This window comes from Oncorhynchus masou, chromosome 1, assembly GCF_036934945.1.
Source record: "Oncorhynchus masou masou isolate Uvic2021 chromosome 1, UVic_Omas_1.1, whole genome shotgun sequence".
Taxonomy (NCBI): domain Eukaryota; kingdom Metazoa; phylum Chordata; class Actinopteri; order Salmoniformes; family Salmonidae; genus Oncorhynchus; species Oncorhynchus masou.
The window spans coordinates 47,869,223-47,882,835 of NC_088212.1; the positions used below are offsets into that span (position 1 = coordinate 47,869,223).

The 13,613-nt window shown below is 42.0% G+C and overlaps 1 protein-coding gene across 1 annotated transcript in view; it reads left to right on the plus strand.

Moving 5' to 3' along the window:
• LOC135545675 (endosomal transmembrane epsin interactor 1-like) overlaps positions 1–13,613 on the plus strand; it is a 73,620-nt gene that overhangs the window by 25,752 nt on the left and 34,255 nt on the right. Inside the window, 1 exon segment of the mRNA XM_064973461.1 lies at positions 4,590–4,700. Coding sequence (XP_064829533.1) covers positions 4,590–4,700 — 111 coding nt within the window.

A 13,613-nucleotide genomic window follows, 5' to 3' on the forward strand; every position in this document is an offset into this window, starting at 1 on the left:
TGAGCTAAATGACTACCGCCCCGTAGCACTCACTTCCGTCATCATGAAGTGCTTTGAGAGACTAGTCAAGAACCATATCACCTCCACCCTACCTGACACCCTAGACCCACTCCTATTTGCATACCACCCCAATTGGTCCACAGATGACGCAATCACACTGCACACTGCCTTAACCCATCTTGACAAGAGGAATACCTATGTAAGAATGCTGTTCATCGACTACAGTTCAGCATTTAACACCATAGTACCCTCCAAACTCGTCATTAAGACCCTGGGTCTTGACCCCGCCCTGTGCAACTGGGTCCTGGACTTCCTGATTGGCCGTCCCCAGGGGGTGAGGGTAGGTAACAGCATCTCCACCCCGCTGATCCTCAACACTGGGGCCCCACAAGGGTGCGTTCTCAGCCCTCTCCTGTACTCCCTGTTTACCCATGACTGCGTGGCCATGCACGCCTCCAACTCAATCATCAAGTTTGTAGACGACACTACAGTGGTAGGCTTGATTACCAACAACAATGAGTCGGCCTACAGGGAGGAGGTGAGGGCCCTTGGAGAGTGGTGTCAGGAAAATAACCTCAAACTCAATGTCAACAAAACAAAGGAGATGATCGTGGACTTCAGGAAACAGCAGAGGGAGCAGCCCCCTATCCACATCAACCGGACAGTAGTGGAGAGGGTGGAAAGTTAAGTTCCTCAGCGTACACATCACGGACAAACTGAAATGGTCCACCCACACAGACAGCATGGTGAAGAAGGCACAACAGCGCAACCTCGGGAGGCTGAAGAAATTCGTCTTGTCACCAAAAACACTCACAAACTTCTACAGATGCACAATCAAGAGCATCCTGTCGGGCTGTATCACCGCCTGGTACGGCAACTGCTCCGCCCACAACCGCAAGGTTCTCCAGAGGGTAGTGAGGTCTGCACAACGCATCACCGGGGGCAAACTACCTGCCCTCCAGGAAACCTACACCACCCGATGTCACAGGAAGGCCAAAAAGATCATCAAGGACCCTAGCCACTGCCTGTTCAGCCCGCTATCATCCAGAAGGCAAGGTCAGTACAGGTGCATCAAAGCGAGGACCGAGAGACTGAAAAACAGCTTCTATCTCAAGGCCATCAGACTGTTCAACAACCATCACTAACATTGAGGGGCTGCTGCCAACATACTAACTCAACTCTATAGCCACTTTAATAATAGAACAATTGATGTAATAAATGTATCACTAGCCACTTTAAACACGGCACTTTAACTAAAGTTTACATACCCTACATTACTCATCTCATATGTATATACTGTACTCTATACCATCTACTGATCTTGCCTATGCCATTCCACCATCACTCATTCATATATTTTTATGTACATATTCTTATTCATTCCTTTACACTTGTCTGTATAAGGTAGTTGTTGTGAAATTGTTAGGTTTGATTACTTTTTAGATATTACTGCATGGTTGGAACTAGGAAGCACAAGCATTTCGCTACATTCGCATTAACATCTGCTAACCATGTGTATGTGACAAATAAAATGTGATTTGATATGAGTATCCGGATATCCTGCCGTTTGCACAGTCAGCGTCTTACAACTCTGAGAGTGTATTTAAATCAGCTTTCACTGATTGCACGTAAAGGAAGATAGTTCCTAAATGGGAGTGCTTGCTTTGTTGTCCAACTGATCTTGTGTTCTTTCTGTCATCCTGTGAACCCCGTTCATGTCTGCTCACAGCAATATCTTTAAATTACTTTCTTAAACTCCTTTACTCCTAAACTATATTTGTTAAAATGTCGATTCCGCTAGGTGGCCCTTTTTTATCAGGCTATGATTAGGCCTACCGCAGAATGTTGCCAGTGTGTATAGTAGCATAGTCTATTACAAATGGAGGTATCACACAATACAATTTGAGCAATAGTTCTGTTAAAGCTGCAATATGTAACTTTTTGGGGTCCCCTACCAAATTCACATAGAAATCATGAGTTATAGTTCTCGCATACTCATTGAAAGCAAGTCTAAGAAGCGGTAGATCTGTTCTATATGCGCTATTTCCATGCCTCCCATTCTTCGGTTTAGCTTCAAGCAGCTGAAAATACAATATTTTTGGTTATTGAAAATGTTATTCCACAGGGGTTTAGATGGAACAATGATTCTCTATGCTGTACTGCTTTTGCTTGTTTTATCACATAAACTGAAATTATGCGAACTATTCTAATTTTAGCAACCAGGAAATAGTGGAGTGATTTTTGCATAGTGCACCTTTAGTGCAACAGATTAACATCAATAATGTATCTTCAGACATAGCCTACCCCTTGGGGAACACTCTTATTAGTGTAAAGGGGGTCTTAGTCTTAATCCCCTCAATTTGTTCAAAACGTGACTTCAGGAAACTGGAAGAGTGAGTTTTCAGTTGGAACTGGGAAGTTGGCGCTTGCCTGAGGGTGAAATCTGGAGTTGAGCGGTCTGTCCCGCAAGCTGTGTATTTGTGTGTCCTGTGTGAGAGTCTGAGAGCGGACACACTGACTGAGTCAGGACAAATTAGTGACTGTATCCTCCCCATCACAAAGAATACACAGAGCACCACCTCTGACCTGAGTGATTTCCATGGCCGCGGTCGTCAAACAGAAAGGGACAGACACAGAGAGACAGACAGCGGTCACCATGCGTCCCAGTCTTAGCTCCAGTATAAATACCCCTCTGCCTCACTGTGAGAGGTGGTGGGGGGCTGGATTTGGCCCATCCCCTCCCTTATGCCCGAGACCGCCAGGCGACCAACACGATTTTGCTGCTTGAGGCACGCTTAAAATAGTCAGATCTTTTCCGAGCCCACCTATTTGTGTAAGCTTTGAAAAGGGGTCATTTTCATATTGATTGACATATCCTTGGCTGTTCTGAATTACATGCACTATAAACCAACACTCACATCAAGTCAGTCTAATAATAATGTAGTTAAATTACCCATTGTATATTCCATGATGTCAGCTATCAACAAACAGGTATTGGTCTGTCTTCCCTGCTCTCCTTCTTCTTTCTGTCTTTTTTTCAATAACAGTGTTTATATGACTCATTTTTTCTGTCATCTTTTCTATCTGTAATTTCGTCTTGTGTTTTAATCATTCGTGTTTTATTTGTTTTTACCATTGAGGAACACTTTGAAAACAAGTGTTTTAATTAATAATTTTATGTGATTTCCTCTGGGAATACATTGTTTATCTTGTTGTACATTATATGTATTTTACCCAAATAAATTCAATTCAATTACAGTGCCTTCAGAAAGTATTCACAACCCTTGACTTTTTCGACATTTTGTTGTGTTACAAAGTGGGATTAAAATGGATTTAATTGTATTTTTTGTCAACGATATACACAAAATAGTCTTATGTCAAAGTGGAAGAAAAAATTTTGAAAAATAAAACAATATTATATCTTGAATAGATAAGTATTCAACCCCCTGAGTCAATACACCTTTGGCAGCGGTTACAGGGTCTTTCTGGGTAAATCTCTAAGAGCTTTCCACACCTGGATTGTACAACATTTGTCCATTATTATTTTCTAAATTCTTCAAGCTCTCTTAAATTGGCTGGTGATCATTGCTAGACAACCATTTTCAGGTCTTGTCATAGATTTTCAAGCAGATTTAAGTCAAAACTGTAACTCTGCCACTCAGGAACATTCACTGTTTTCTTGGCCAGCAACTCCAGTGTAGATTTGGCCTTGTGATTTAGGTTATTGTACAGATGAAAGGTAAATTCATCTACCACTGTCTGGTGGACAGCAGACTGAACCAGGTTTCCCTGCAGGATTTTTCCTATGCTTAGCTCCATTCCGTTTCTTTTTTATCCTGAAAAGCTCCCTAGTCCTTAAAGGAATACAAGCAAACCCAAAACATGATGCAGCCCACCACTATGCTTGAAGATATGGAGAGTGGTACTCAGTAATGTGTTGTATTGGATTTGCCCCAAACATAAGACTTTGTATTCAGGATAAAAAAAGTGAATTGCTTTGCAACATTTTTTGCAGTATTATTTTAGTGCCTTGTTGCAAGAGGATGCGTGTTTTGGAATATGTTTATTCTGTACAGGCTTCCTAACTACAATGTTGTTGATCCATCCTCAGTTTTCAAAGGTTATTTAGGCTTCCCATAAGAAAGGGGTTGAAGACGTATTACAGATTTTCAGTTGTAATTCATTTGTAAAAAATTAAAACATAATTCCACTTCGACATTCAGGGGTATTTTTTTAGGCCAGTGACCCAAAAAATCTAAAGTGTGTCCTTTTTAAATGCAGGCTATAACACAACAAAATGTGGAAAAAGTCTGGGGTGTGAAGGCACTATAAATGATCTTTCCAGTCAAGGTCAGCTATGAGGGCCTTTCTCTTTCGTCATAAACAGTTGTATCCCTTTTTTCTCTCAACTTCCCTTTCTTCCCTCTCTCTATATTATGGTTCTTTATTATTTGGGGATTTAGTTTTAATATGCTCTCTGATTTGGACTATTTTCCTATTAGGCTGTGTGATATGTTTTGCAAATATCTCCATTACTATTTCTCTCTCCCTCTCCTCTCTTTCCTCCCCCCACCATTTCCCTCTCCCAGGTGAATATGTTTGTGCTGTCGTCAGTGGTGTGTGTTCTTCTCAACCTGGCCGGCTTCATCCTCTGCTGTCAAGGAGCTCAGATGGTCTCCACCATAACCAACTGTCAACTGGTGAGACACACACACACGCAGACATCACCCACACACAGTCAGGCAGGCACACACACACAAGTCCCACATGCATGCGCGCACAACACAAAATCTTTCCCTGATTTGAAATGTGTGTAGGTGTTTGATTGGTCGGGTGTGTGTGCAGATGTGATGATGTTGTGTGTAGGTGTTTGATTATGGTGTGAGACAGACAATTATTGGGGATAAGTGGATCATGATTATCAGTGATCTATCTTCACATGTTTGTGTGGGCTATATGTTGTTATTATAGGGGAGATTTAGATGTCTTAGGTGGCAGGCTATATTCCTGTATTCATTCTCTCTCTATGTCTCTCGCTTTCGCTCTCTCTCTCACTAACACACACACACACACACACACACAGCTTCCTGCATTCAGAAGGTATTCACACCCCTGGACTTTTTCCACATTTTGTTGTTGCAGCTTGAATTTAAAATGTATCAAATGTAGATATTTTGTCACTGGCCTACACACAATACCCATAATGTCAAAGAGGAATTCTGTTTTTTTATGTTTACAAATTAATAAAAATGAAAAGCTGAAATGTCTTGAGAAAATAAGTATTCTACCCCTTTGTTATGGCAAGCCTAAATAAGTTCAGGAGTAAAAGTGTGCTTAACAAATCACATAATAAGTTGAATGGACTCACTCTATGTACAATAATACTGTTTAACATGATTTTTGAATTACTTCCTCATCTCTTTACTCCACCATACAATTATCTGCACGGTCCCTCAGTCGAGCGGTGAATTTCAAAAACAGATTCAACCACAAAGACCAGGGAGGTTATCCAATGCCTCGCAAAGAAGGGCACCTATTGGTAGACGAGGGAAAAAATAAATAAACTGACATTGAATATCCCTTTGAGCATGGTGAAGTTATTAATTACACTTTGGACGGTGTATCAATACACCAAGTCACTACAAAGATATAGGTGTCCTTCCTAACTCGGTTGCCGGAGAGGAAGGACACTATCTGATCTACCTGATGTCTCTTTCCTCTCTGTTGGAGATGCTATCTCAACAATGTGACCTCTCTACATCCTAATACCATCCATCATTTTTTTTTATTAGTCCAACCGGCCCCACACAGAGACCAGGGCTGTGTCCCAAATGGCACCCTATTCCCTACATAGGGCACTACTTTTGAACAAAACCCTATGGGCCCTGTTTCAAAAGTAGTGCAGTACTGTATGTAGGGAATAGGGTGCCATTTGGAACAGAAACCACGGCTGGTTCCAGTTCAAGGCATATCAACATGGTACATTTTATTAGCCTAGAAACTTGCCATCTCACACGTTAGACGTGCAGGAACTTCTCCCACCCCAAAATGAACTTGAACACAAGCAGCGTATCAGACTGGAGCTGAGATCTGGACATTGACACACGCATACGCATGCACACAGACACAAACACAAAAGGTGTGACCATTGAACAAGTTGAACTCCTAGGAGTGACATTGGATAGTCAGTTATCATGGTAAAGCCATATTCACAAAGTTGTTGTGATGATGGGTAGAGGTACAGTATGTCTGTTATAAAAATATATTCTGCATTTCTGACTCAAAGATCAAGTGTTCTAGTTGTTCGGGATCTGATCTTGTCCCATCTTGATTACTGTCCGGTAATATGGTCAGGTGCAGCAAAGAAAGACCTAGCAAAGCTCCAGCTGGCTCAAAACAAAGCAGCACACTTTGCCCTTAACAAGCGCACACAAAGCTAACCTCCACAACATGCATGTTCATCTTTCATGGTTGCGGGTTGAGGAGAAATTGACTTCTTCTCTTCTAATCTTTTTAAGAAAAATGTGTGTTGAAAATGCCTACCCAATATGAAATAAAATATCCCAGACATTTTCCAGACTCAAAAATATTATTTCGCTCAAATTTTGTGCACAAATTTGTTTACATAACTGTTAGTGAAAATGTCTCCTCAACCAAGATAATCCATCCACCTAACAGGTGTGTCATATCAAGAAGCTGATTAAACCTCATGATCATTACACAGCTGCACCTTGTGCTGGGGACAATAAATGGCCACTCTAAAATTGCAGTTTTGTTACACAACACAATGCCACAGATGTCTCAAGTTTTGAGGGAGCATGCAATTGGCATGATGACTGCAGGAATGTCCACCAGAGCTGTTGCCAGAGAATTGAATGTTAATTGCTCTACTATAAACCGCCTCCAACATCATTTTAGAAAATTTGGAAGTACGTCCAACCAGCCTCACAACCGCACACCACGTGTAACCACACCATCCCAGGACCTCCACATCCGGCTTCTTCACTTGCGGTATTGTCTGAGACCATCCACCCGGACAGCTGATGAGATTGTGGGTTTGCACAACCAAAGAATTTCTGCACAAACTGTCAGAAACCATCTCAGGGAAGCTCATCTGCGTGCTCGGCATCCTCATCATTGCCTTGGCCTGATTACAGATCCCGAGGCCAATTGTCGTGCCATTCATCCGACGTCATCACCTCATGTTTTAGCATGATAATGCATGACCCCATGTTGCAAGTATTCACAATTTCTGGAAGCTGAAAATGTCCCAATTCTTCCATAGCCTGCATACTCACCAGACATGTCACCCATTGAGCACATTTGGGATGTTCTGGATCAACGTGTACGACAGCGTGTTCCAGTTCCCGCCAATATCTAGCAACTTCGCACAGCCATTGAAGAGGCCACCATCAACTGCCTGATCAACTATATGCAAAGGAGATGTGTCGCAGTGCATGAGGCAAATGGTGGTCATGCCAAATACTGACTGGTTTTCTGATCCACGCCCCTACTTCTTTTTAAGGTGTCTGTGACCAACAGATGCATATCTGTATTCCCAGTCATGCGAAATTCATAGATTTGGGCTTAGTGAATGTATTTCAATTGACAAATGTACTAATATGAACTGTAACTCAGTAACATTTTGGAAATTGTTAAATATTGCGTTTTATATTTTTGTTCAGTGTGTACTGTGCATTCGTAAAGTATTCAGACCCCTTGACTTTTTCCACATTTTGTTATGTTACAGCCTTATTCTAAAATGCATTAAATATCACACTTACCTAAGTATTCAGACACTTTCCTCAGTACTTTGTTGAAGCAACTTTGGCAGCGAATACACCTTTGAGTCTTCTAGGGTATGATGTTACAAGTGTGGCACACCTGTATTTGGGGAGTTTCTCCCATTCTTCTTTGCAGGCCCTCTCGAGCTCTGCCAGGTTGGATGGGGAGCATCGCTGCGCAGCTTTTTTCAGGTCTCTCCATAGCTGTTAGATTAGGACCAAGTCCAGGCTCTGACTGGGCCACTCAGGGACATTCAGAGACTTGTCCCAAAGCCACTCTTGTGTTATCTTGGCTGTGTGCTTAGGGTCGTTGTCCTGTTGGATGGTGAAACTTTGCCCCAGTCTGAGGTGCCAAAGATTTCAATCGCCCCAGTCTTCAGGCCAAAGAGTTCAAACTTGGTTTCATCAGACCAGAGATTCTTGTTTCTCCTGGTCTGAGTGTCCTTTAGGTGCCGTTTGGCAAACTCCGAGCGGGCTGTTATGTGCATTTTACTGAGGAGTGGCTTCCGTCTGGTCGCTCTACCAAAAAGGTCTGATTGGTGGAGTGATGCAGGGAAGGTTGCCCTTCTGGAGGGTTCTCCCATCTCCACAGAGGAACTCTGGAGCTCTGTCAGAGTGACCATCGGGTTCTTGGTCACCTCCCTCACCAAGACCCTTGTGTCTCATACCAAAGGGTCTGATTACGTATGTAAATAAGGTATTTCTGTTTATTTTCAATAAATGTGCAACATTTTCTAAAAACCTGTTTCACTTTGTCATTCTGGGTTATTGTGTGTAGATTGATAAGTAAAATAAATAAATAGTCAATTTTAGAATAAGGCTGTAACGTAACAAAATGTGGAAAAAGTTAAGGGGTCTGAACACTTTCCGAATGCACTGTATATACATGTCACGCCCTGACCATAGTAAGCTGTTTATTCTCTATGTTGGTTGGGGCGTGATACTGACTAGGGTGGGTCATCTAGGTTTTTTGTATTTGTCTATGTTGGCCTGATATGGTTCCCAATCAGAGACAGCTGTTTATCGTTATCTCTGATTGGGGATCATATTTAGGTAGCCATTGCCTCATTTGTGTTTGTGGGATCTTGTCTACATTTAGTTGCCTGAGTACACAAATGTTTTGTTTGGTTGGTTGTTTGTTGTTTTGTTCAGTGAGTTTCGGTTTATTAAAATTATGTTGAACTCTATGCACGCTGCGCCTTGGTCTAATCATTATAACAAGCGTGACAGAAGATCCCACCAAAAATGGACCAAGCAGCGTGTACAGGAGGAGTGGACTTGGGAGGAGATCCTGGATGGTAAAGAACCCTGGACGCAGGCCGGGGAGTATCGCCGTCCGAAGGAGGAGATAGAGGCAGTGAAAGTGGAACGGCGATGATACAAGGAGTTAGCTCAGCGTGACAATACAGTGCAAGTCAAAAGTTTGGGGACACCTACTCATTCCAGGGTTTTTCTTTATTTTTACTATTTTCTACATTGTAGAATAATAGTGAAGACATCATAACTATGAAATAACACATGGAATCATGTAGTAACCAAAAAAGTGTTAAACAAATCAAGGTATGTTTTAGATTCTTCAAAGTAACCACCCTTTCCATTGAAGACAGCTTTGCACACACTTGGCATTTTCTCAACCAGCTTCACCTGAAATTATATTCCAACAGTCTTGAAGGAGTTCCCACATATGCTGAGCACTTGTTTGGCTGCTTTTCCTTCACTCTGTGGTACAACTCATCCCAAATCATCTCAATTGGGTTGAGGTCGGGTGATTGTGGAGGCCAGGTCATCTGATGCAGCACTCCATCACTCTCCTTCTTGGTCAAATAGCCGTTACACAGCCTGGAGGTGTGTTGGATCATTGTCCTGTTGAAAAACAAATTATAGTCACACTAAGCAGAATGCTTAGTTAAGTGCTTGGTTAAGTGTGCCTTGAATTCTAAGCAAGTCTCTTATTCTTATTGGTGTCCTTTAGTAGTAGTGGTTTCTTTGCAGTAATTGTACCATTAAGGCCTGATTCTTCTCTGAACAGTTGATGTTGAGATGTGTCTGTTACTTGAACTCTGCAAAGCATTTATTTGGGCTGCAATTTCTGAGGCTGGTAACTCTAGTGAACCAATCCTCTGCAGCAGAGGTAACTCTGGGTCTTCCTTTCCTGTGGCGGTCCTCATGAGAGCCAGTTTCATCATGACGCTTGATATCGCTTTTTGCGACTGCAGTTGAAGAAACGTTCAAAGTTCTTTACATTTTTTAGGGAACACTAAAATAACACATCCTAAATCTGAATTAATTAAATATTCTTATTAAATACTTTTTTCTTTACATAGTTGAATGTGCTGACAACAAAATCACACAAAAATGATCAATGGAAATCAAATGTATCAACCCATGGAGGTCTGGATTTGGAGTCACACTCAAAATTAAAGTGGAAAAACACACTACAGGCTGATCCAACTTTGATGTAATGTCCTTAAAACAAGTCCAAATTAGGCTCAGTAGTGTGTGTGGCCTCCACGTGCCTGTATGACCTCCCTACAATGCCTGGGCATGCTCCTGATGAGGTGGCGGATGGTCTCCTGAGGGATCTCCTCCCAGACCTGGACTAAAGCATCCGAAAACTCCTGGACAGTCTGTGGTGCACCTGTGGACGTCGGGCCCTCATTCCACCCTCATGGAGTCTGTTTCTGACTATTTGAGCAGACACATGCAGATTTGTGGCCTGCTGGAGGTCATTTTGCAGGGCTCTGGCAGTGCTCCTCCTGCTCCTCCTTGCACAAAGGCGGAGGTAGCGGTCCTGCTGCTGGGTTGTTGCCCTCCTACGGCCTCCTCCACGTCTCCTGATGTACTGGCCTGTCTCCTGGTAGCACCTCCATGCTCTGGATATTACGCTTACAGACACAGCAAACCTTCTTGCCACAGCTCGCATTGATGTGCCATCCTGGATGAGCTGCACTACCTGAGCCACTTGTGTGGCTTGTAGACTCCGTCTCATGCTACCACTAGAGTGAAAGCACCGCCAGCATTCAAAAGTGACCAAAACATCAGCCAGGAAGCATAGGAACTGAGAAGTGGTCTGTGGTCACCACCTGCAGAACCACTCCTTTATTGGGGGTGTCTTGCTAATTGCCTATAATTTCCACCTGTTGTCTATTCCATTTTGCACAACAGCATGTGAAATGTATTGTCAATCAGTGTTGCTTCCTAAGTGGACAGTTTGATTTCACAGAAGTGTAATTGACTTGGAGTTACATTGTGTTGTTTAAGTGTTCCCTGTATTTTTTTGAGCAGTGTATATATTAGATATTTTTTGTAACCTTTATTTAACAATTGTTTGGTTACTACATTATTCTATATGTGTTATTTCATAGCTTTGATGTCTTCACTATTATTCTACAATGTAGAACATAGTAAAAATATAGAAAAACCCTTGAATGAGTAGGTGTGTCCAAACTTTTGACTGGTACTATATGTACATATAGTACAGTGCCTTCGGGAAGTATTCAGACCCCTTGATTTTTTCCGCATGTTGTTACGTTACAGCCTTTTACAAAATGGATTACATGTTTTACAGCAATCTACACACAATACCCCATAATGACAAAGCTAAACCCTGTAAAAAAAATTGGGGGGCAAATGTTAAAAATAAAAAAACAGAAATACTTTGTTTTCTTAAGTATTCAGACCCTTCACTGTGAGACTCGAAATTGAGCTCAGGTGCATCCTTTTTCCATTGATCATACAACTTGATTGGAGTCCACCTGTGGTAAATTCAATTGATTGGACATGATTTGGAAGGCACACACACCTGTCTATGCAAGGTCCCTCAGTTGACAGTGCATGTCAGAGCAAAAACCAAGCCATGAGGTTGAAGGATTGTGTCGATGCACAGATTGACATTGGAAGTTTACATACACCTTAGCCAAATACATTTAAACTCAGTTGTTCACAATTCCTGATATTTAATCCTAGGGAAAATTCTCTCTCTTAGAGACACCACTGTATTTTAAGAATGTGAAATGTCAGAATAATAGTAGAGAGAATGATTTATTTCAGCTTATTTCTTTCATCACATTCCCAGTGGATCAGAATTTTACATACACTCAATTATTGTCCCATTCCTCCTGACAAAGCTAGTGTAACTGAGTCAGGTTTGTAGGCCTACTTGCTGGCACATGCTTTTTCAGTTCTGCCCACAAATGTTCTATAGGATTGAGGTCAGGGCTTTGTGATGGCCACTCTAATACCTTGACATTGTTGTCAAGCTATTTTGCCACAACTTTGGAAGTATGCTTTGGGTCATTGTCCATTTGGAAGACCCATTTGCAACTACGTTTTAACTTCCTGACTGATGTCTTGAGATGTTGCTTCAATATATCCACATAATTTTGCTTCCTCATGATGCCGTCTATATTGTGAAGTGCACCAGTCTCTTCTGCAGCAAAGCACCCCCACAACATGATGCTACCACCCCTGTTCTTCACGGTTGGGATGGTGTTCTTCGGTTTGCAAGCCTCCCCCGTTTTCTTCCAAACATAACGATGGTCATTATGGCCAAACAGTTCTATTGTTGGTTCATCAGACCACAGGTGTCACGCCTTGGTCTTAGTAGTTTGTGTTTTAGTTAATTAGTTGGTCAGGCCAGGGTGTGACATGGGTTTATTGTTTGTTGTAATTCTTAGTGGGGTTTTTTAGTTATTGGGATTGTGGCTGATTAGGGGTGTGTGTTGCATAGGTTTGGCTGCCTGAGGCGGTTCTCAATCAGAGTCAGGTGATTCTCGTTGTCTCTGATTGGGAACCGTATTTAGGTAGCCTGGGTTTCACTTTAATTTCGTGGGTGATTGTTCCTGTCTCTGTGTTAGTTTCACCAGACAGGCTGTATAGGTTTTTCACGTTCCGTTTGTTGTTTTTGTTATTTCATGTATCGTCATTTGTCTATTAAAAACATGAGTAACCAACACCCTGCATTTCGGTCCGACTCTCTTTCGACAAACGAAGAACGCCGTAACAACAGGACATTTCTCCAAAAAGTACGATCTTTGTCCCCGTGTGCATTTGCAAACCGCAGTCTGGCTTTTTTTATGGCGGTTTTGGAGCAGTGGCATCTTCCTTGCCCAGCGGCCTTTCAGGTTATGTCAATATAGTTCCTGTTTTACTGTGGATATAGATACTTTTGTACGTGTTTCCTCCAGCATCTTCACAAGGTCCTTTGCTGTTGTTCTGGGATTGATATGCATTTTTCACAACAAAAGTATGTTCATCTCTAGGAGACAGAACGCCTCGCCTTCCTGAGCGGTATGACGGCTGCGTGGGCCCATGGTGTTTATACTTGCGTACTATTGTTTGTATAGATGAACGGGGTACCTTCAGGCGTTTGGACATTGCTCCCACGGATAATCCAGACTTGTAGAGGTCTAAAAAAAAATCTGAGGTCTGTGCTGATTTCTTTAGATTTTCTCATGATGTCAAGCAAAGAGGCACTGAGTTTGAAGGTAGGCCTTAAAATACATCCAAAGGTACACCTCCAATTGACTCAATAGATGTCAATTAGCCTATCAGACGCGTCTAAAGCCATCACATCATTTTCTGGAATTTTCCAAGCTGTTTAAAAGCACAGTCAACTTAGTGTATGTAAACTTCTGACCCACTAGAATTGTGATACAGTGAATTATAAGACAAATAATCTGTCTGTAAACAATTGTTGGAAAAATGACTTGTGTCATGCACACAGTAGATGTCCTAACCGACTTGCCAGAACTGTAGTTTGTTAACAAGAAATTTGTGGAGTGGTTGAAAAACATGTTTTAATGTCTCCAACCTAAGTGTATGTAAACT